This window comes from Bufo bufo, chromosome 4 (genome assembly GCF_905171765.1).
Source record: "Bufo bufo chromosome 4, aBufBuf1.1, whole genome shotgun sequence".
Lineage (NCBI taxonomy): Eukaryota > Metazoa > Chordata > Amphibia > Anura > Bufonidae > Bufo > Bufo bufo.
This window is the reverse complement of record NC_053392.1, coordinates 579563899-579584156: the sequence shown is the minus strand read 5'-3', so window position 1 is coordinate 579584156 and position 20258 is coordinate 579563899. Positions and strand designations below refer to the sequence as shown.

Below are 20258 nucleotides of genomic sequence, written 5' to 3'. Positions count from 1 at the left end.
AGCTACTAGAGAGGGGTCGTTGATCCAGGGAGTTATTCTGATTGCCTGATTGGAGTCGGGAAGGAATTTTTATTCCCCTAAAGTGAGGAAAATTGGCTTCTACCTCACAGGGTTTTTTTTTTTTGCCTTCCTCTGGATCAACTTGTAGGATAACAGGCCAAACTGGATGGACAAATGTCTTTTTTCGGCCTTATGTACTATGTTACTATGTATATAGCAGGCTCTGGACAGGGTGCCTGTGAAAAATGTAATAGAGGCTCTGTTCACACTACCATCATGGTGGCTATGGTTAATGTGCCGTGCGGTTATGACAAATCCATTTTTTAACAAATCCCACTTACATATAATAGGATCCTTCAAGGGGTTATTGCATGAGTAATGTAAACAATGAAAATCAGACATCATATAGTACACGATAGTCTCTTTCTAACAAAACTAGAACCAGCCCTGTACCTCACATGGATCCAGAGATCTCCCCATTCATTGCTCTACTGGATTTATATCAAGCTGGCAGCTCAGGGGTATGTGCTATCTCAAGGGCCTGTTCTTTCTGCTGCAGCTGGGATGGAACTGAGCATGTGCTTCCCATCTCCATAAGCTGGACAGAGAATTTATAAAAAGGGCAAACAGTAGGTGGCGCCATACACATACATTTTATTGAATAACTCAGTGACTATGCTACATTTTAATTACATGCAATTACAAAATTATTCAGATCCAATTGCTGGTTTGCAAAATGTAGAAATTTTTTTTGTAGGTCAACTCCTTTAAGGTTTTTTTGGGGCGTTCTAGTGTTTTTGACAAGATTACGTCATTTGTCAGTCAAAAGCACTGGGAATGCAGACGACCACACCAATGTAATCAGTCTTACCATGTTTTGTAATATCACTTTTCGTACTCCTAATCACGTTTTTTTCTGCATTTTCTGCAGATGGCCGACATGATTGGGCTCCGTTACTGCACACTGCTTGGACAGCATAGCAAATCCCGAAGATCCTGAATGTGAAAGTGAGGGCTGGCTGTGGAGAAAAGCCTAAAAGAGACTATCGCGTCTTTCTTGGGATTCCTAAAAAGTCTGTTTAAGATTAACAAGGTGGAAAATGCCGAAGGTGACGGAGAAGACAAGACCCCAGCAGTGGCCACCGTCAGCTGAAGGCCAGGACTAGCCAGGACTTTCTTAATAAGTCAGCTTTCAAATGTGAAATTATCACTTTGAAACAAAAAGTAATATCCAAAAACAGACGTGCAAAGCTTTCAATCCCATAGATTTCCTTTCCTAATACATATTAAATTGCTATAATGCAGTTATATACCACAAATGACATATGATAACAGTGTGATGTGTGTATATGGAACACACTCTATATTTCTACTGATCCTTACAAAATTTTACATGAAGGGGACTGGACCATTAATAATTGACTCTGCCCTTTAAATGGTGCAGGTAGATAATACAGCGATAAGGAATTCTCATAGTAGCAGGCAGACAGGAAGGCATATTGTACTACATATATATTACATATAGGAAGGGCATATGGAAGGACCTGAGACAGAACTGAATGTTGGTAGAATGTAAATTGGTAGTTGGGTGATCTAGAATTGGTTTGTGTACATTTAACTCTTCCCCTGACACCCTCAGCCACAGTAGTTTAATGCATTACGTAGACATGCTCCCGCGTGGGCTGAAGCGACCAAGTCGGTTTGGCCTTGAAATGCATTAGACATTTTAACCTAAATCATCTGAACTATTCTGCTAAGCTTCAAACAATGCTGACTACTGCTGGGTGCTGCTTAAGGTCCATGACTCCCATGGGCTCCTGGGTAAAAGGGAAAAAGCATATACATTTAAAAATGTGATTTTGCTTGTATATTTTATGATCATCATATACAGAATAACAGGCTTAGCGTGTTAACTTTGTGTAATATTGTTTAAAATGGTAAACAGATAAAAAAAATTTTTTTAAATGTCAATATAATTTTAGCGAAAGACCCGTTTGACAAGAGCAGATGCAGGCTTTATACATTTTTAAGTGGAGGACCAATAAAACATACCAATGATAAATAGAATTGACTGCAACTTAATGTAATCTCTGCTGTTTGTGGATCATCGCCACCTAGGGGTTGTTGGCTGCAAGTACATTAATTTACAGTGGTTTCCTGAGAATTTCAGGTGGGTTTGGCTCATTGCTTTAGTTTTCATTTATCCTTTCATTTGCACTACAGACTGCCAGAGGCAGGCGAATATCACTTTACAAGAAAAGTTATATTTATAGATAACCTTCATTTTTAAAGTTTAGTTATTCCTGCCTTGAAGTGCAGTCAGAGTTTCTTACAAACTGCCAACCAATGGACATTGTACATTTGTTTCCTAAATAAAGTAGATTTCTAAATAGTGAATTCATCCAAAATGAAGCAGCTTTCTAAATCATCTTGATTACAAATTCCCTATGAATTTACTGCTCTAGAGCGTGTGTAAGTCCTGTAGATAGCAGACAGTCCGGGATAAGGTTGTGCAGGGCAGATCAGAGAGAGAGAGTGTGTGTGTGTGTGTGTGTGTGTGTGAGGCAGATCACGCATGCTGTGTATGGGTGTAGAGATAAAGAAAAATACCCATGGCAGAGTCTACAGGGGGAGAGGAATCACACACGTTTCACTAACAGCGATTATCAGCACATGGGAGAGAAGAAATCCCTCATGTTTTTGAAAAGGAGTAATCAGTCCGCAAATTAAGCTGTGCTGATACATGAGAGCTAGTGAAGCCAGCAGCATCCTGGACACGCAGACCTCAGATCCACAATGTATTTGGTAGGTTGCAAACTGAATATCAGGGTCCGAAAATGAATAAATGAAGATTTCAGACTGAACGCAGCGCAAATTTTTAAAACTAAGGCAACCACCAATTATGCGTATATGTAAATAATTTTTCCATGCATTACATCGATCATTAGCTAAGGAGACAAAATATAGTCACCACCGGAAGAGTCATTTCTAGGTCCAAAAATCTGTGCTGGTTATTTTTTATTATAGTGGCTGGAGCTCAGTTTTTATGAGACAGGGCTCCAAGCCCCCTTCATAGATATGATGTAAAGTGTACCTGTACTTTTAACAAACTTTTTATATGTCATAGTGAGATATCAGCCCACTGCCTTGGAGTGACCTTGGATTCTGCCCTTTCCTTCCCGAGCGCACATCCAAGCACTTTCCTCCAACCTGCCGCCTCCAACTCAAAAACATCTCCCGCATCTGCGCTTTCCTTAACTTTGAATCTGCGAAATGCTTGTACATGCTCTCATCATCTCCCGCCCTAGACTACTGCAACATTCTTCTCTGTTGGCCTTCCATCTAACACTCTCGCACCCCTCCAATCTATCCTCAACTCTGCTGCCCGACTAATCCACCTCTCACCCCTATTACTCCTCTGCCTCTCCCCTCTGCCAATCCCCTTCACTGGCTCCCCATTGCCCAACAAATTCACTTCAAAGTACTAACTACTACATCCATAACCTGTCCCCTCCCTACATCTCTGAGCTACTTTCCCGATACACCCCCACATGCACTCTCCGATCCTCACAAGACCTCCTTCTCTCCTCTTATCGCCTCTTCCCACAATCGACTTAAAGATTTTCCCGTGCATCCCCATACTCTGGAACTTGCTACCCCAACTTACCAGACTCTCACCTACATTGGAATCTTCAAAAGAAACCTGAAAAACCCACCTCTTCAGACAAGCCTACAACAGTGACCCCTGCTGCCTCTATACGCCATGACCAACTTCACCCTCACCTACTGTGTCCTTCTCCCATACCATGTAGATTGTAAGCCCTCACGGGCAGGGCCCTCTCTCCTTCTGTACCAGTTTGTAACTCATCTTGTTTATGATTAGTGCAATTGTCTGTATTATGTATGTGCGCCCCTTATCATATGTACAGCGCTATGGAATGAATGGCGCTTTAATAATAATAATAATAATATCAAAGGCCTTGATTGAGGCAGAGTACCGAGACCCCCACCGATTGCTAAAACGAGAAGGAAGCGAGCGCTGTCTCTTCTCACTGCAGGAGCTGGACTCGTAGACTTTCCATTGTCTTCTGTGTGAGCACTTCTATCTCATCGTTTTAGTGATAGGTGGGGGTCTCAGTACTTGGACCCTCAATGATCAAAACCTTTGATATCTCACTATGACATATCAAAATTATGTTATAAGTACAGGTACACTTGAAAAGATCACATTCTGTCCGCCTACACCTACCACTAGGGGGAGCTTAGCAGCTGACTGGATACTTTGTAATTCTAAGTATAAGGGTCTACAGTGAGCTCCTATACTCCCCCTAGTGGTGGCTGCAGGCCAGAAGCATGCATCAAAATAACAAAGCTACTATAAAAATATATTAAGAAATGAATTTGCACTTTTTCAATGTCAAAGGTGAACACTCAGTGGGGTTGTGACGAGATGTGTTCATGTTAAAAGAGTAACTAAAAAGTTTTTTTTAAAAAGATGCTTTTCTTTACAAAGTTCATTTTTATGCCTATTCTTTAACACAAAGAAAATAATAATAATGAGTAGCAGCATAAGAGTTTGCTTTAGATTTTTTGTCCCTTAGGGATCCACTCCTGAAATTTTTGCAAATGGCAGATTAGTACATTTTCTTTCTTTGCTATCAGTGTACCAACATATCTGAAGGTGAGAGTAATAATATACTATGGGAAAATAGCCATATACCATAAAACATTTTTGTGGCGCCTTAATCTTGTGCAATGGTTTTTATTTTCTTGATTAAATCAAATTTTTGGGGCAAGCAAAATCTAGGCTGCACAATCCTTGGTTTACCAACATACCCGACTCATTTTGTGCTTACTTTAGGCTCTGTATACAGAGACTCTCATGAACTATTGTGGATGCGCCCAAATTCTGGCGCTATTTGGGAGCATGGCTGGAGATGCGCAATTTTTCATCCACATTTTTCTACAAAATTCAAAGTAAGAACCAATAGGTGGTATAATGTTAGACAGTTATTTATACCATTAGGCAACTTACCTTCACGTTTTGACTTCCTAGACTAAAACTGCTGTCACATTCTGAGTGAATACAGGGCAGATTCTCTGTTCCAGATCCTCATCTCTTGGCCACAGAGCAAAAGCAATTAGAAAAAGTCTCTTCTCTGGAGGACCTGACCTATCCTCCACTTGTCATTCATTTTTAATGGTCACTGTGTGTAATACTGAATTCTACCTCTGGTGGTGCTGCAGGGAGATGGAACACTTATTAGCAGGTTTCCCCACAGATTACAGCTGATCGCTGGGATTCACTTAGGCTTCTTTCACACAGAAAGCAAAGAGAGCACTCCGGATCTGGCATAGCCAGATAGCGCCACTGGACCCCATGGACTATAATAGGATCTGGAGGGAATATGTCCGCTCCCAAACATTATTTCGGTATTGCTCTGCCGCCTGTGTGAAACCTGCCTTAGTCATCCACTTCTTGTCAAGGGACCCTAATAACATAAAAAAGGGGCATAGTTCAAAGCAAAGAACCTCCTCAGAAACTGAAAAAATGGGAGGCCTTGGTATATACTATATGTTGCAACCTTTATGCATAGGTGTACAAAATGGAGTTACACTGCAACCGTACCAAGCAGTTCTACTACAGCGGACTTGACATTGACCCTCTGACTACAAGCAAAGTGTCTACTCTGCACTAAAGTCTTAAATTGATGAGTAAGCATTACCTGGCTCTTATTAAACCCAATATCATAATCACCTTTACTTTCTGGTCCTACCTGCCCATGCTACAAGTATCCAGGTAATCCCGGCTTAGCGCTGACATATCTGGGCTACTTAAAACACTGAGCCTGTGGCGTCCTAGTCAGCAGAACACAGAGGAGGTCAATAAGAAGACACAGAGAGCGGTAACAGCTAATGCATTTATTTTGGATAAGTCGTGTCTTTTTTTATTTATTTTTTATTTTTTTTTTTATACATATGTTACATTCAAATATTACAAGAATTTTTAATGTATATTAAAGAGTTAAAACTTTTTCCAAATTGAATTCCATTCATACATATTTTTACATGAATATTTCTACATTAGACATAAATACATGCTGACAGAGGAAGAGGATTCTCCAAGAGTTAATGGGCTAAATCAAAGGGATTTTAAGGGTTAATGCAGGTGTCATCCCGGAGGCAGCCATTTTGTGCCAGAACAAATTTACGATTTGTACTCCATCAAATTATTAGGAACTATAGCAAGACTCCAATAGTCTGGTGTCTATATTAGGGCACGGTATAGAGGTGGTGGGTCTGCTGCAGATCTTCCCCAATGAAAAATCTGCAGTGTATCTGCCAGAATTTTAAGGAAATCCTTTTGGAAATGGTGCATTGCAAATGGTGAAATCCGCAACATAAACTGATGTACGGTGGACTTTCTCGTGGACACTTACCGCAGTGTGCGGTTGAGATTTGTGAAAATCTCATGCACTTTGCAGCTACTGTAAGCACAGTGGATTTTCTGCAGCATCTACTCGACATGTGGCCTCCACAAGTGTTCTCCACGAGACCCTCAAAAAAAGCTGTACGATAGTGCAACACTATCTGAAATGCCTGTTGTTGGTGGCATCTGCTAAACTATTGCTGCAGTGGTTTAAATACTGTACAGAAAGCCAACTAAAATCAACAGGTTCCACTGATTCATGGTGAGCACTGTGGACCTCTGGTTGCTGTGGAACAGGCTTATGGTAGAGGGTGCGTCACCACTATCCGCTTTAATATCTTGGTTGGGCTCGACAGCTCTCTCTCGCTCTCTACTCCCCCGCACCCTCTATGGCCGAGCGTGTTAGTGTTTTCTATGGAGAAAGATAAGAAAGCTGCTGCCAAAGATTTTTGGCAGTGGCTTTTCTACTGGGAAAACAGTCTGGTGAAAAGATTTTCCCACTGACCTCATCAGTCATGGCTTCCAAACATGCTAGATTGTTGGCTGGTCCCACCAAAAATGGCATGTTTGTCAGACAACACTCTAATAGGTAGACAATCACCAGTGCTGGTGGCGATTCTATGCCTGCATATGCCAAACCAAAGGAGATTCCAGACTACCAGACTCTTGCAGTTAAAGCCACAAGGCAGATAAGAGGTACTGAATCTTCATAATATATGGCTGCGTCCAGGGGATGCACTATTTTCCAGACTGAACACGTTTAGCCAAGGAGCATCGCCTTCTACAAATCACACCACAAAAAAAAAAAAAAAAAAAAAAAAGAAAACCTCATAAATGACTACAAATCGTCCAAACGAAAAAAAAAAAAAAAAAAAAAAAAAAAAAAAAAAAAAAAAACGTTCACAGCTATATCACCAACGTGCCAAATGTCCTGGCAAAGAAACAAAATCGCAAGGGAGGGGGGGATATGTGGAAGGTTACCGAACGGATCGGAAGAAAAATGGGAGATTCTAGACTAGATCCTGTTAAGGACGTCATGAGCACAAGTTATAAGGTAAGACTACCTGGTAGTCAGTGATATAAAGCGTGTTCGGGGGGGGGGGGGGGGGGGGGGGGGGGAATCAGCTCTATTCAGAATTATGTCAAATATATGCAATGGATGAAAATCACAGGCACAAGCCTTGACTACCAAAGACGAACCAGATCGTGTGTTTCTGGAGAAAGTGCCTGCCGGTGGGCCTAAAAGTCATACATTTTGACTCGGCAGTATACATGGGCACTGTCCATATTCCCTTGCTATTGCCCTCTACAGCAGTACGTGGCATCACCTACAGAAGGAAGCAGCTCTGGAATCAGTTAACCCCTGGTAACTGGGCGACATCTTTAGGGAGTCCAGAGCCCTGCGTCAAGAGACATGATTAAAATATGAGCTAAAATGACTATGGGTTGTACCATAGATCTGCAAACTGCCATGGTTATATGTGTATTATGTATCTGGATGCTTAAGTAAATGGGTTTCTATGAAATTAGAAAAAAAATGGCTGCTGTAGTCCTGTCCGTGGTACTGCAACTCTACTCAGGTGAACAGATGAGCAGCAACACCTGACACCGTTCGAGGACGGCCATGTTTTTCTATTCACGTACGATCCCCTTTGAACAGGCGCAAAAAAAAACTGAAATGACTTTCACATACGGCATAAGATAATGAAGTCAATCTCTCAAGCGCAGCAGTAATGCGAGTATAGGGGGTGATACGCTCTCTGTAGCTTCCCTATGGTGTTTTAATTGTGCTCATTCGTAGTTTCCTTTCCACCCCTATGGCAGAAAGGAGGCTACCCCAGGATGTGCCCTATAACTCTGTATCTATATGGCTGGATTCACACGCATTTATTTTTTCGGCACGGCCGTTGGCCTTATTTTTTTTAGGTCGAAATCATTGCAGCCACACGGTTAAAGTCTACAGCAAACTATTGAAAACTATTATTTTTTTAAACGCGGCATGCTCCGGGTACAGATAGAAAAAAAATTGTGTGTGTGAAGGAGGCCTATAGGTGAATACAGGGGTGAGGATGCTTCCTATTTACATATTGCTATAGACCCCATTGCGATAGGTACACATCTATATAGGACACATTACAGGACCGCTGTTTAGCATTCTATGCAAAAGTGGCTTATTGCAAACTGCCCCTTTAAAAGCAAGCCCCCTGTCTATGGATTATCTTAATTGCACACTTTGGAAGTAAGAGGTAAGCGTAGTAGTGGTAGGTCAGATCCTAGGAAGCAACAAATGCATTGACTAGCTCTCCGTTGTATTGCTTCAATGGCCGATTCGTTTCATGAAGCATTAAAGGGGTATTCCACTTTCAGCAATTACCATTTTCTAATATACTTTCTGCATCATTTCCTCTCGGTTTTCATTATCTCTGCTTGCTGTGAAATCAACAGGAACCTCCACTGGTCGCTTCCTGTGAATAAAAGTTTTTTTTTTTATACTATGGAAGTAAGCAATCCATGCTGCCATTCAATGACTACAAGCAGAGATCGTGGGAAATAATAGAGAACGTATATCGGAAAACTGTACAACTTGACTTTGTACCGAGAATGCCCCTTTAGGCTAAAAGATATGACTATAAAAAAAAATAATAATGAAGAAGAAATTGACTGGGAAGAGGAAAGAGAACTACAGCTATTATAAAGGGACACAATAATTAAAAAGAAAAAAAATGGACTGGCGGTTATAAATACGGTTAGCAAGACTACACAGTCCCTATGATGATGTCCCTTAAAGGAATTTCTCCTGCAGATTTCACCACTTCTTATAACGGAAGAGTGAAATGAGAGAATCGAGAAATCTGACATAGATATGACGTTGATAGTGTTTTAAGAAAATTCCGCTTTATTCCATAAACTAGACACTGAAATATAAATTAAAGATCTGCACTGTTTATGCAAAAGTTAACAATGGAGCTTTCTTTTTTTCTTTTTTTTTTTTTTTTAAGAAAATGGGGCTGCTAAAAAAAAAAAAAAAAGAAAAAAAAAAGAAAACTAAAAAGGACAGACAGAAAAAAAAAATAACTGTGCCTGTATTATAAATGCTGCCATTCGATGCCAGCGAGCGTCTGATTTGCTTCCTGTGCGTGCCCTATTTCTTCTGTGACACTGTGCTGCTGCCAAAGCTTCTGGATCTTTTTGAAACGCTCTCGGCAGAGGTGAAGAGGATTCCCTCGTCTAAAGGGAGAGAAATTTCATGTCAGTACAAACAGTGCACAACTCTGCCCGGCAATCAGAGCTGTGGGTGCGGCAGACATGCAAAGGTTTTTATAATGACAGGTACAACATTTCTTCTGGAAGGGGGACAATTCTGCTGTCTAAAATACATTGGCACTTGTACATGACCACATAAGCCATCTCACATACCGGAGCCCTTGATCAGTCTCTCCGTAGTCATCCAGATAGGGAGGTGGATAGAAACAACCCTTGGTTTTACCAGCCAAGAAGAGGACCTGACATTCTCTTACTCTGTAAAAGCAACAGTGACAAACGTAAAAAAAAGCGAAAAGAATTAAACTTCATCCACCTGACTGATAACATTCTGTAAAAGTACTGGTTGAGGAAGTAGGGGGAGAATACTCATTGTGAGTGGGAAGCAGTTGCTCCATGATGACAACAGTATAAAAGGGTTTTCCAGGCTCCTCATATTGAGGACCTATCTTCAGGACATCCCGCACCCCCACTATCAGCTGTTCCCTGCAGCCTCCAGCACTAGCGCTGTTCAAAGTGTAGTGGTCATGCTGGGTACTGCAGCTCAGCTCCCAATCACTTCAATTGGAGCTGCAGGGGAACAGCAGATCGGTGGGGGTACAGGATGTCGGACCCTCATCGATCGGATACTAATGAACTATCCTGAGAATAGATAGTTATCAGGAGCCTGGAAAACCTTTTTGAATTAACTTCCCCAGCCCTGCTCTATGAGTTGACTTTTAACCCTTTGAGTGCCACAATACATTTTGTTTGTGACATTCAAAAGGCATAGATTTTGCCCCCCCCCCCCCCCCCACTTTGATTAAGGCACAGGGAGAATCCACATCTGGTACGGGCAGACAGAACAGGGTCCACTGAATAACCCTATGGCTGCCTGCCCATATTCCCTGGTAGGGCATACTTGGGTAGAGAGGCTAATGTACTAGTCTATAGATAGTAAAAAAATAAATAAATATCTAAATTGACAATTCATCTGCAGTATTTAAAAAAAAAAAAAAAAGAAATCACCTATGGGATAAAAAAAAGTGACGTTTAAGGGTACTTTCACACTAGCGTTAACGTTTTCTGGTATTGAGTTCCGTCCTAGGGGCTACCTGAGAAAAACGCTTCAGTTTGGCTCCCAATCATTGTAAATGGGGACAAAACTGAACTAAACAGAACTGAATGCTCCAAAATGCAGACCGGAGAGAAAACCGCAGCAAGCTGCTTTTTTCTTTCCGTCCCTGGGATGCAGAGCAAAACGGATCAGTCATGACCCCCAATGCAAGTCAATGGGGACAGATCAGTTTTCTCTGACACAATAGAAAACGGATCCGTCCTCCATTGACTTTCAATGGTGTTCAAAACGGGTCAGTTTTGACAATGTTAAAAAAAAAAGTGAAAGATAACACAACAGGATCTGTTTATACAGATGCAGACAGTTGTATTATCAGTAACTGAAGCGTTTTTGCTGAACCTTGCCAGATCCAGTAATAACGTTAGTGTAAAAGTAGCCTATAAAAAAAAAAAAAAAAAAGGCAATTTTTATTTACAATAAACTTCTTTAAATCTAGGTCCCAAATGATACAGCATTATACATGGCACTGTCAGATCCAAAACATTCTGCAGAATAAATATATAATGATATAATCATTTACTTCCTGTCCCTCTGCTGGAGGTTTTCTGTAAGAGACGATGGACTACTACTGACCTTAGAAAGATCCCCATCCCTGAGCCGCAAGTGTAAGTGTGTGCGGTGCAGGCGCCCACATCATCCCCCTCCAGGTCAGTCTGGCAGCAGTAACTCTGAGAGCACAGCATGGCACCACAAACCAGACACAGCGTGGGGGCTCTGCTCTTATCGCCTCCCGATTTCGGACATCTAATTTAAATACAGAAAGAAAGTTGAATTATAAACCTATTCTTAATCATTTTAAGCATTAAAAGGGTTTGTCTGGGGGATAAATATTTAGTAATAGACGTGTGATCTCTGGAGCAGACTCCCGGGACCCCTGCTGGATCAGCTGTTGGAAGGAGTCGCAGCGTTCAAAAAAAGGGAGCGACCTCTTTCTTGGCCAATGACGTCACATCCATCGGTCACACGGCCTTTTCCGCAGCTCAGTCCCATTCAATTGAATGCGACAGAGCTGCAAAATCAGGCCCAGCCGTTACAGTGTACGACGCTGTGCCTGGTACACAATTTTCTTACATTCACCTGCACTTCTGATTTACGCAAAGTTTGCTGAAACGACAGGAAAATGCTTTTAACACACAACTTTCTTACTTACGAAAAATTTGAGGCCTGATTGATCAGACTGCTGTAATCTTCTGGCAGATCTATTAGTTTGTTGGATTCTCGTGGGTAACTAGGAGGGAGAGATAACAAATTATAGTCAAGTATCCTGTGCACCTTTCGCCTCTCCTGACATGTCCGTTTTAGTAAATATGACTTGTATTCCCCATTTTAAAACAATTCTTGAATTTAGTTTCTAAACCCCTTAGTGACCAGCCTGTTTTAGGCCTTACTGACCAAGCGTTTTCCTTCATTTTTTTCATTGTCGCCTTCCAAGAGCAATTATTATAAAAATTCTGTCTATGTAGCCGTATGAGGGCTTGTGTTTTGAAGGAAAAGTTGTTTTTATGGTGCCATTTTGGGGTATACATAACTCTTGATTAACTCTTTCTGGGAGGGAGATGGAAAAAAAAACCAGCAATACTGCCACTGAGTTTTTGCAGGGTTCATTTTTCGGGCATAAATAACATAATATCTTTAATCTCTGGGTTCAGTGCAATTACAGCATTACCAAATACCTATATATTTTTTTTTTTTACGTTTTAGTACTTTTGTGCAATAAAACCCCTTTTTTTTTTAAGAAGAAATCTTTTTTTTTGCATCAAAAACTTTTTTTTATTTTCCTTTCTATCGTAATGTGTGAGCTTGATTTTTTGCGGGACGACTTGTAGTTTTCATTGGTATCATTTTGGGGTAAATAACACTTTTTAATTGCTTGTTAAGTTTTTTTTATTTTGGTGGCGACTAAGGGTACTTTCGCACTTGCGGCAGGACGGATCCGACAGGCTGTTCACCATGTCGGATCCGTCCTTCCGCTATTTCGCCATGCCGCCGCTCCGTCCCCATTGACTATAATGGGGACAGGGGCGGAGCATGTCCGACTTTTTAGTCCGGCGGCTCTCGCCGTGCACCGCCGAGCTGCGCCGGAGCGGCGGTCCAGCGAAATAGCGGAAGGACGGATCCGACATGGTTAACAGGCCTGTCGGATCCGTCCCTGCCGCAAGTGTGAAAGTAGCCTAAGCAAGAATTCTAGCAATTATAATTTTTTTTTTTAGTAGTGGATAATTTACATGATATTTGTATAATGCGGGTTGTTACAGACGCAGCAATACTAAACATGGTGGGGGAGATTTTATTTTTGGAATTTTTTTTTCAGTCTGTCTTTGGAGTGTGGGAGGAAACCGGAGACCTGGAGGAAACCACACAAACACGGGGAGAACATACAAAACTGCAGGCAGGATGTTGTCCTTGGTCGGATTTGAACCTATGAACCCAGCGCTGCAAGATACCAGTGCTAACCACTGAGCCACTATCACATAAACTTTATGGTATTGCATTACTTAGTGGATAAATATCATGTAGTTTTTCATATAAATCTAACTTTTTTTTTTTTTTTTTATACCTTTGTACTTCTCCGCAGTGCTTACTATTATCAGTCTTGAACCTGTTCTCTGTGGATGTGCATTCAGTATGCAATCACATGCCTGCATTCATCCTTGGGAGACTACATCTACCAAACTATCCCCCTTTATTGTCTATGCAGCTGCCGGAGATAGCTAAGGCTACTTTCACACTTGCGGCAGAGTGATCCGGCAAAACGTATGCCAATGATGGCATTTGTAAGACTGATCAGGATCCTCATCAATCCTAAAAATGCCTGGTCAGAAAAATGCATTGAAATGCCGGATTCCGGTATTTTGAATGCCGGATCGGCACCAATACATTCCTAAGGAAAAAAATGCCGGATCCGGCATTCAGGCAAGGTCTTCCGTTTTTTTCAACGGTGATAAACCGTAGCATGCTGCGGTTTTATTCTTTTGCCTGTTCAGTCAAAATGACCGAACTGAAGACATCCTGAACGGAATTACTCTCCATTCAGAATGCATGGGGATAAACCTGATCATTTCTTTTCCGGTATAGAGCCCCTAGGACGGAACTCTATGCCGGAAAAAGAATAACGCTAGTGTGAAAGTGCTGTACTCTGAAGTGAATAGAGAGCTGGTCAGACATGCCACAGTAGTTTTTTTTAATTAAGTTTACATATAGACTATTAGCCTACTGCTTTATACAGTTCAGTATACTGTAAGGAAAGGAGCTTTACAAACTATAGTATGTTAAAAAAAAATCTTACCTTATAGCCGTCCGTTCAGCATCCAAAACAGTCTACATCTTTGTGTTTACACCAACTTGCACAAAAAAAGAAAAGATAAAAGTGAGAAAAAAGGTACAACTATAATTAATGACATAATAATATATAAAAAAAATATAATAATATCTTAATGCTTTTACTATGCAATTGCAAGAGATGTCATGGTAGTCACTAGAGAATGACCAGCTAGTGATCACAGAGGAGGAGAGCCTGCTGCAGAAAGACTATGGAGGTAAGGATTTTAGGTGGGCACGCACTTCTCCATACTCCCCCATTACATATACACGTGCTCTGTTTGGTAGAGGGTGTCTCTTCAATGGCGAGAGAGGAGAATGTCAGACATCTCTGATAGCAGCTTATTTCCCCAGAGAACAAAAGCATCATGCATTGAAATTGAAGTGCCCAATCATCCTCATCCCCGACATCATCTAGTCAGAAGCTCCCCACACACATTAAATGGCAGGTCCGATTAACAGCAGTCTAATGTGTATGGGGCCATTTAATCACATACAGATATGTACTCCCCAGACACATTAAATGGGGGACAGTCTAATGTGTATGGGGGCCATTTAATCACATACAAATATGTACTAAGCTTATAGCATCACTCAGTTTCAGGCTAGCTTTGGAGGGGTTCTCCAAGACCGGGAACTCTTTTCATATGTGCAGGCAGGATGCGGTGACGTTCGTGAAGATGACGCGTCACGCTTGTAGTCCAGCAGGGGGGAGACGAGGCTCAGTTTTTTGGCATGTGAGTGCTGGCAGTGGTGATGTACACGTAGACAGTACAGAACACTTCTGCTCCAGCAGGGACGAGAAGAAGGGAGCTCGGCTCTACTAGCTGAATGCCAGCGGCAGGTGAGTGTTTTATTTTAAACCCTGCATGTACATATGAAAGTCTTGGAGAACCCCTTTAAAGATACCGTAATTTAAGCCTTTTGATAGCTTGTCAGTTACCTATTGATGAGTGCATCTGTCACTTGGGGATTTTGTTGAAAAATGCTGAGGAGGTTGCTGGGAATGAGAGGAAACTGCAGAGATGGTCAATCTGCTCAATCCACTCACTAAAAAAACATGAAAAAGAAATATTTTGCAGCAAACTAAAATTCGAGGGAAGATATAAAATGTTATGTATAAATTAATGGGAGCTTCACGCACTTTCCAGCTTTTTTTTGCTTGCACACAATGCTTATAATTATCCCACTGCTGAAAGACAGTGCCATGGCCCCACTGATCTATTGACTATTGCTGTGGTAATGCTCTGCCGTACTGACAGTGACCCACTGCACTTCCTGGCTGCGGTGATGCCATCCTCATGCACAGCACACAGCTGCTGCAGCCAGCGATTACATGTCAGTACAGCAGGCCACTGCATCGTCTGTCAGCATTGGAAACATACCCATAATACAAGCATGATGGAAATATCAGTATTCTGCCCAGTCAGTTAGTGACATCACTACGAGGTAACAGGCGTTACTGCTACTAACATACCTGGCAATTCAGTGGGTGCTGGCACACCATTTAGGTAATGGAAAAACAGAGCTGAACTCCTAAGGAAAGGCAGCACTGCGGTTTTTATTGCCCTGCACAGGTGCCAACCGGAGGACCACTTCGTCGCTGTGCTTTAAAATAAAAGGGACACAAGGTTGTTAATACAAAAGTACAGACAGAGGGTAAATACTGCTCAATATTTTACATAGCACAAGTGTTATGGGGAACCTGTCACCATGAAAATGCAACCAACAATCATTTGCAGTCAGCATGTTCTAGACCAGGATGAGCTGACCAAATGAATAAATGGTTATATTGGAAAAGATTTAGTGGAACTTCTAATTTATATCCCTGCTCATTCAGGGCTTGAAGTCCAGCGGGCGGTCCCATCAGTGATTGACAGCTGTCTCTGTATACACAGTGATAGAGGAAGGCTGTCAATCACTGATAGGACCGCCTCCAGGACTTCAAAACCCTGAATGAGCAGGGATTTAAATGAAGTAATTATACTAAATATATTTTCTCATAAAACTATATATCCATCTGCTCAGCTCCTTCTGCTCTATAACCTGCTGCCTGCAGCTCACACACCACGTTCCATGTGGCAGGTTCTGGAGTATTTTTGCTGGGAGCTCTGCATTGTGCCATTCCCAAGTCATTCATCTGGGAACTGTATAGATCAGGGATCAGCAACTTCCGGCACTTCAGCTGCTGTGAAACTACAACTCCCAGCATACACATTTACTTGGCTGTTCTTGTAACACCCATAGAAGTGAAAGGAGGATTCTGGGAGTTATAGTTTCTGAATAGCTGGAGTGCCAGAGGTTGCAGATCCCTGGTATAGACAGCTTGGCGTTACCAACCTCTTTGCCAATAGGGAATGGCCCTACACACTGAGGGTACAGCCACACACGCAGGTTTTAGATGCGGCTTTTGAAGCCAAAACCAGGGGTGGATTCAAACAAGGTGAAACATAGTATCTGCCATTAAACGGGGGTGTCCCCCATGCGTCGAGTGACCCAGTGATGTGATATGTGAGGGACATGGTCACTGCACTACAACATACATGTCACAAGAGTTGACTGGTCTTCTTGAAGGGGTTATCCAAAAATATGATATTGATAGCCTATCTACAGGATAAGCCATCCCGAGGATAGATTATCAATATCAAATTCCCAAAATAACCCCTTTGAATGCAATCTGTCACCAGTAAAATTCATTAGTTTGTAGGGCTCTCTCATCTGAATGTAATACCTTTCACTTCGGCCTCATGCACACGACTGTGGTGTGTTTTGCGGTCCGCAAAACACAGATGGCGTCCGTGCGCGTTCTGCCATTTGCTGAACGGCACGGACAGCCTTCAATATAAATGCCTATTCTTGTCCGCACAGTGCGGACAAGAATAGGGCATGTTATATTTTTTTAGCGGGGCCACGGAACGGAGCAACGGATGCGGACAGCACATGGAGTGCTGTCCGCATCTTTTGCGGCCCCATTGAAGTGAATGGGTCCGCATCCGAGCCGCCAAAACGGTGGCTCGGATGCGGACCCAAACAACGGCCGTGTGCATGAGGCCTTATTGATTTTTTTACTTCAATCTGGAGAAAATATAATTTTAATCCATATGCAAATAAGCAGTTAAGTTCACCGAGGGCGGGCCAAAAAAACTGCACCCTTGCTTCTCCTGCTTCCTCTGCCTCTCCTACTTGATTGGGAGCAGCAGCTGAGATGACAATGCAAATCAAGGAGAGGGAAGGACTGGCAGAGGAAGCAGGAGGAGCTAGGGTGCACAGTGGCTTAGGTCCGCCCTCAGTGCTCTTAACTGCTCATTGGGATATGGATTAAAAGCTGTTTTACTCCAGAATGAAGCAATGGATTGGTAAGTGAAAGGTATCATTACATTCGGCTGAGTTTTAGCGGTGAATTTCTGGTGACAAAATACAGAAAGCACAATATTTGTGCTATAGATTCTGTAATGTATTTTTCCATTCGTTCACAGCTTACGTCACAGCACTATTATTATACGGCAATAACAGTCAATCAGATCTGTGAGTGAAACAACATATAGCCCCCCACCTTCCAGTACACTGGCAGACTGTCCTGTACAGAGCTAATGCCATTTGTTCCTCTTCTCCATCTGGGCATTCCTGTTCCATTCCATCTTCATCTATAAATATATGATAAAGAGATTATGACATGAATCATTCTTAGTCTTCCATGGCTTTTTATATGTTACTAGCTGTCTTAGGCCCCTTTCAGACGAGCGAGTGTCTTGCTGATGCTACGTAACCCTTACAGTTCTGGAATGTATTAGATGACACTGACATAACGCTGTCAGTGTTATCCAATACATTCCAGAACTATAAGAGTTACATAGCGTCATAAATCAATATAATGCTATGCGACCCCGGCAGTGCTGAAAGTTCAGGCCAGGTTCCTCGCTGCGAGTCCACAGCGAGACACTCGCCTGAAAGGGGCCTTAAACAGTGTTTCCCATGTTTCATCATTTATTGCTTCCATGTGTCCCTCTTGGCGCTGCTGCAGCTGGGAGCGTGCTCTGGATAGAGTCAGTTCCCTTACCCCTCTGGCAGAGGAAAATATCATCCCCTTCTAAGGCTACATTCACACGTCAGTATTTTTCTATATCCCGATTTTCGGTCCGTTTTTTGCGGATCCGTTGTTCCTGAAAATGTTTCCGTATGTCATCCGTTTTTTGCGGATCCGCAAAAAACGGAAACATGTATCAATTTCAATAAGCAAATAAAGTTGTTTGGATTTCTTTGAAAAAAAAGAAATAAATACATTGAAAAAATTTTTTAATGTAATTTCCAGGAACGGAATCCGCATAAAACGGATGACATACGTAATGACATCCGAATGTCTTCCGTTTTTTGCGGATCCATTGACTTTGTATTGTACCAGGATCCGAATTTTGCGGAAAAGAATAGGACATGTTTTATATTTAAACGGACATGCGGAACGGAACAACGGAAACGGATAGCACACATTGTGCTGTCCGATTTTTTACAGGACCCATTGAAAATGAATGGGTCCAGATCTGTTCCGCAAAAAACTAAACAGATCAGGAAAGAAAAAACGGACGTGTGAATGGACCCATAGGGCTCTTTCACACCAGCATGTACATTCCGGAAATAACACTCCATTTGTGAGCGTGATCCTCCGTTCTGGACACTGCTCGTCTTGCAGGAGCGCATGGAATTATACTGATTTATAATGTGCCTAATCATGAGCTTACTATTACAAAGTTATACTGACGGTACGAATCTGTAGCAGTAAGGTTATGCAGCGGCACATAGCATTATAAATCAGTATAATGCTGTGTGCTCCAGAGAGAAGAGCAGTATCCAGAACGGAGGATCAGACTGCACACTCATGTGAAACGGCCCGTACTCTGCAACTGCACAGACTCTGAACGTCACTTGAAAAGCAGAACTGAAAGCTATTTCAATTGGCTAGGTAGAGACCTGGCAGTGGGTAGAATGAGTGAGTGTCTTCAGTGCAATACATGGACGTGCAGATTGTTATACACTCTGACCACCAGGTGGTGCCATACTATGTGAGAATGTCAAATTCTTCACTGCATCATATATTTAAAGGCATTGTCTCCTTATCCTATAGGACATAGCTTCCGCTACTGAAAGATGGATACCTGCCAACTCCCCGCTGCTCCGAATCTGCACAATGGCTCCTGTGGCTTGTTTACTTCTGGCCAGACATAGTCCACTGCAGCACATCTGAAGCCAGTTATTGGCGGCAAGGGAGTAGGTGACCATGGCCGGCCAGAAGTAAACAAAGCTTGTGACTAGAAGATGGAGACATGGGTGCAAATTGCAGGATCGGAGCAGTGGGGAGTCTTTTAAAAACAGAGGAAGGCAGCGGGTATCACTTAAAGGGGTTGTTTCGCTTCAGCAAATGGCATTGATCATATAGACAAAGTTGATACAAGACACTTACTAATGTATTGTGATTAATTAATTTTCCATAACATTATACACTGCTCATTTCCAGGGATTAAGACCACCCTGCAATCCAGCAGCGGTGGCCATGCTTGCACACTATAGGAAAAAGCACTGACCTCTCTGGTGGCATAGGCATGTATGTGCAGCAGATCCCGTCTCTGCCACCTGCACTGCGGTGGTGGCCGTAACAGGCAGTGTATAATGCGATGGAAATGTGAATCAAGCCAGCAAATGAGGCAATAAGGACAATCACTATACATTAGTAAGTGCCTTGTATTAACTTTGTCTACCTGATAAAGGTCATTAGCTGAAGTGACAACCCCTTTAAAAGTTAGTTGTTTCTGGAAAACCCTTTTAAATTCTCAATCTGCAACAGAGCGCAGACACCTATCATAACAGTTATAAATCCTGAAATGTTATATAGCAGACATCCAATGTAAAACCAACATTTCTGACTTGTGGTATGGATCACTGTCAGTTTGACCCAGGGAGTAATAAACATGTAATACTATAGGCTGGGTTCTCCTTACAAAATTAGTGTAAAATTTTACTATTACTTTTATTCTGTCAAAAAAAGTCTAAGTCAAAATGGATCCGTCCTGACTTTCATTGAAAGTCAATGGGGAACAGATCCGTTTTCAATTGCACCATATTGTGTCAGTGAAAACGGATCCG

The 20258-nt window shown here is 42.0% G+C and overlaps 2 protein-coding genes across 2 annotated transcripts in view; one reads left to right on the top strand and one right to left on the bottom strand.

The window, feature by feature from the left end:
- The window catches only part of PRPH2 (peripherin 2), a 41870-nt gene extending 40717 nt beyond the window's left edge, over positions 1-1153 (top strand). Inside the window, 3 exon segments of the mRNA XM_040430371.1 lie at positions 932-960; positions 962-1020; positions 1023-1153. Of these exon segments, the coding sequence (XP_040286305.1) occupies positions 932-960; positions 962-1020; positions 1023-1153 (219 nt within the window).
- An 8263-nt stretch (positions 1154-9416) lies between these two features.
- UBR2 (ubiquitin protein ligase E3 component n-recognin 2) overlaps positions 9417-20258 on the bottom strand; it is a 141507-nt gene continuing 130665 nt past the window's right edge. The window contains 10 exon segments of the mRNA XM_040430376.1: positions 9417-9658; positions 9848-9949; positions 11382-11552; positions 11959-12036; positions 14095-14127; positions 14129-14149; positions 15070-15133; positions 15136-15163; positions 15596-15734; positions 17680-17770. Coding sequence (XP_040286310.1) covers positions 9517-9658; positions 9848-9949; positions 11382-11552; positions 11959-12036; positions 14095-14127; positions 14129-14149; positions 15070-15133; positions 15136-15163; positions 15596-15734; positions 17680-17770 — 869 coding nt within the window. The 3' untranslated portion in view covers positions 9417-9516.